This window comes from Acanthisitta chloris, unplaced genomic scaffold (genome assembly GCF_000695815.1).
Source record: "Acanthisitta chloris isolate BGI_N310 unplaced genomic scaffold, ASM69581v1 scaffold14758, whole genome shotgun sequence".
Classification (NCBI taxonomy): domain Eukaryota; kingdom Metazoa; phylum Chordata; class Aves; order Passeriformes; family Acanthisittidae; genus Acanthisitta; species Acanthisitta chloris.
In genome coordinates, this window is record NW_008688810.1 from 85710 (window position 1) to 88920 (window position 3211).

Here is a 3211-nt window from a genome sequence, read left to right on the forward strand (position 1 = left end):
TGCTCAGAAAACAGGTTTTCCTTCTGATTAGATATCAGGCTCCAAACTCACAGACTGTCTATGCTGACTGCACAAAGCTGCCTTCAAAGCTTCACTTGCTTGCCTACACATTGGAGCCTGAGAGTGTGACCATGTGTGCTGCAAGGTTGCTCTCTCTGTAGCCAGCAGGACTCCTGGTGCCCTAGCAAGGCCAGTGGGCATAGCCAATGCCACAGCCATAGCCAGCTGGCCTTCAGGCAGTTTGCAGGCTGCCGAGATGTTGCTGTATGGATGGGGCGTGAAGGATGCTACTCATCTGGAGTCTGCACACATACAGATGGATCTGTTCTGTCAGCTTGGTTTCCCTGTTTCTCTGTGTTAGAATTTCCCTTGAGACTGCATCTATCCTGCTAAATGCTTTCACCCCTGGAAATGATGCCTGGTCCTCAGGAAAAGTGGCCTGTGTGCACCCTGCTCAGAACTGGTTCCTTTACAGCAGCCTGATGCTTTCCCTTGTATCCACACAATGAAGCACTTGTCCTTTTAGGTCTCTTCTGGGCCCTTTGGTGATAAGATGTGATAATTACATTTCAGTGTGGTTTTTTTTTGTTTCTCTTCTCCCTCCCCCGTTTTTGTTTGGAGCATTGGAAATAGCCCACCAGAGTGGTATTTCTGTAACAAGGGATGTGCTAGAAGGGCTTATGTCAGGAGGTGGAGGGCTGATTAGGACCAGGCAGAGCTGATAAGGAATGAATCCTCATCCATGCCACCTTTTAGGAGTGATCTGTTTCCAGGACTTCCCTCAGTTTTGCATGGAGAAGATCTGTTGGTTCACTTCAAAAAAGGTCTATGAAGGAAGCAGCACTTATGCAATATTGGGATATCACAACCTGAGAGTTAACTGGGTGGCCAGCATAGGCTTACTGGTTGTCTGCAACATGTATGTGCTGGTTTGCACCTGAACTCTCCTCTGGTGTGGCTGAAGTGTTTTTCTTATGGTGCAAAGGATATTTCGTAGCCTACAGCTGCCCTGATCTGGGCCAATCTGCTTCTTTTGGACTGGAGCTTAGGGCTTGAGCCCTGACTGTGCTTACAGCTTCAGTCACTCCATTACCTTGACAGCACTGTGATTTACCCTAGGAAAGCAGACCACTGTAACCTGGGAGGAAGGAGCTGGATTCATTTTCTTTCTCTACCAGCATGGCTCTGGTTCTTTTTGCTTACACATTATCACATGCCTTCCAGGTCTTGTCTATCTTACATTGAATTATTAGGCATGAAATCCTCCAGTAGAGATGCAGCTTCTGCTGTGAAAAAATGTTTTTGCAAGAACTTATTATATCCTTACCCTACAAGATGCTGCTGCCAGCCTTGTGAATCTGTCAGGAGGCTTATGCTTATCCAAAGCTGTGGTAAAAACATGTTACCCCAATGGACTTGACTTCTCTGAAGAGTTTTCTAGTATGGATTTGCCCTAAGCCTCAGCTTTCCCATTGCCACCTGCAACTGATAGTGCTATGGTAACACAAGAAGGCCTTATAAATTTCCCACCAGGGAGATGAGTTTCACATGAGGCAGTAATGCTGCTCAGAAGTACTGGTGCTCCTGCCTTTACCTCTGCACACCAACATTGGAAGGGAATAAGGGGTTTCCTAACCACTTTCTTCACTTAGACATCACTATAGCCTTTTGTTGCTGACACAGTAGGAGAACCAAGTCTGACAAATGAAGAAGGAAAAGAGAAATGCTACATTGATGATACAGGCACAGAAAGGGACAAGATACAACATGTTTTGGTCTGGGACTTCTGGACTTTTACAAGTGCATAGATATGGCCATCCCCTTAGTCTCAACTAGAACTTTTCTTCCAAACACCAAGCTCATTTTCCCAGTGATCAACAGAACTCGGGAGAGAAATTTTAATTTCTCTTGCACCATGCGGAGGCTTGCAGCTGACTCTGCCGAGGTAGTAGCTTATTGGAAATAGGGAGTTCCCACGGTGGGTTGGGTGCCATGGGAACTGCAGGTAGCTCATTGCCTGTCATACACCTGTGTGTGGCACAGCTGGGGAGTGTGGGGGTCACACTAATTTCATGTGGCCATTTTTAATCTCTCTGGATCAGTGCTCTAGAGACAGGACAGTGAATAATTGTGGTCAGGTGGCATGCAACTCCATGAAAAGAGAGCTACTGGGTAAGCATTGATGGGTACACAGTGTTAATGCAGGAGTAAGCATTAATGGGTACACAGTGTTAATGTATGAGACATTAGCCTGCTGGGAAGGAAATGGGACATAGTCTGTGTCCCACCTGTGCTGTGTGAGAATCAAGGGAACTGCAAAGCTCTAGAGACCTCTGTATATTTTACTTATTGGCAAATGTTTGTTGGCCTTTCAAAAAAGGAGAGCCCCACCTGCTCCCCAAAGTACATATAAGAAGTAGTAAATACCACCAAGACCTGTATTGTCGGCATAACTTAGAAGAAATCTCTAAGAATTTTTATGATTGAGATATTGTAACGGAAATATCTATCTACCTGTCATAGCAAATAAGCACCTGATTGTTTTGCATAACCAAGATTAAGATCAGATACTGTAGCCTATGGGAAAACTTTCCTGTTAGGCAATTGGTCATAGTTAATTTCTGATGGTAGCTCATATGTTCTTTGTACCCTAGTAATTTGACAACTGTTATTATACAACTTCATGTCATCACCTATCCAAAAACTAAAAAAAAATCATGCAAGTTCCTTAAGGTTTGGTTGGGGAAATCCCCAGACTCTACTATAAAAGACATCCTTTCTCCCTTTGCTCTCACATCTACTGGCTGAGAAGATGAAGCACACAGAGGTGCTTGTGCTTCTCCTCATTCAAAGCATGAGTGCTGTGGCTGGAACAACAGTAGCAACAGAAGTGGTAAGATGGGGGTCTCATAACCTGAGCTTTGGTGCCTTTTTGTCTTCTCAGATAGTTTAGATTGCTGAAAATTATTTTAAGGTAACTGGAAAATTATTAGACAAATCTTGAGAACTCTGCATGGAGAAAGTTTAAAGTATTCCTCCATCCTCCCCCCAACTAATGTATAGGGACTGGGTAATAAATGTAAAAGTGAGGCACAGGTTTAAAATCAGAGTCAAATTCTGCCTTTGGTTAGATGAGTGCAACTCCCAGTGAGGATCCAAGTGGATATTAAATGCTCTGTGTAGCTTCTAATTAATTAGCAAGGGCTTATAG

General features: G+C 44.1%; 1 protein-coding gene across 1 annotated transcript in view; it reads left to right on the forward strand.

Annotated features, from left to right (window-relative positions):
* Positions 1 to 2812: 2812 nt before the first annotated feature.
* Positions 2813 to 3211, forward strand: part of LOC103808395 (olfactomedin-4-like) — a 22002-nt gene continuing 21603 nt past the window's right edge. The window contains exon 1 of the mRNA XM_009081177.1: positions 2813 to 2893. Coding sequence (XP_009079425.1) covers positions 2813 to 2893 — 81 coding nt within the window. The remainder of the gene's footprint in view (positions 2894 to 3211) is intronic.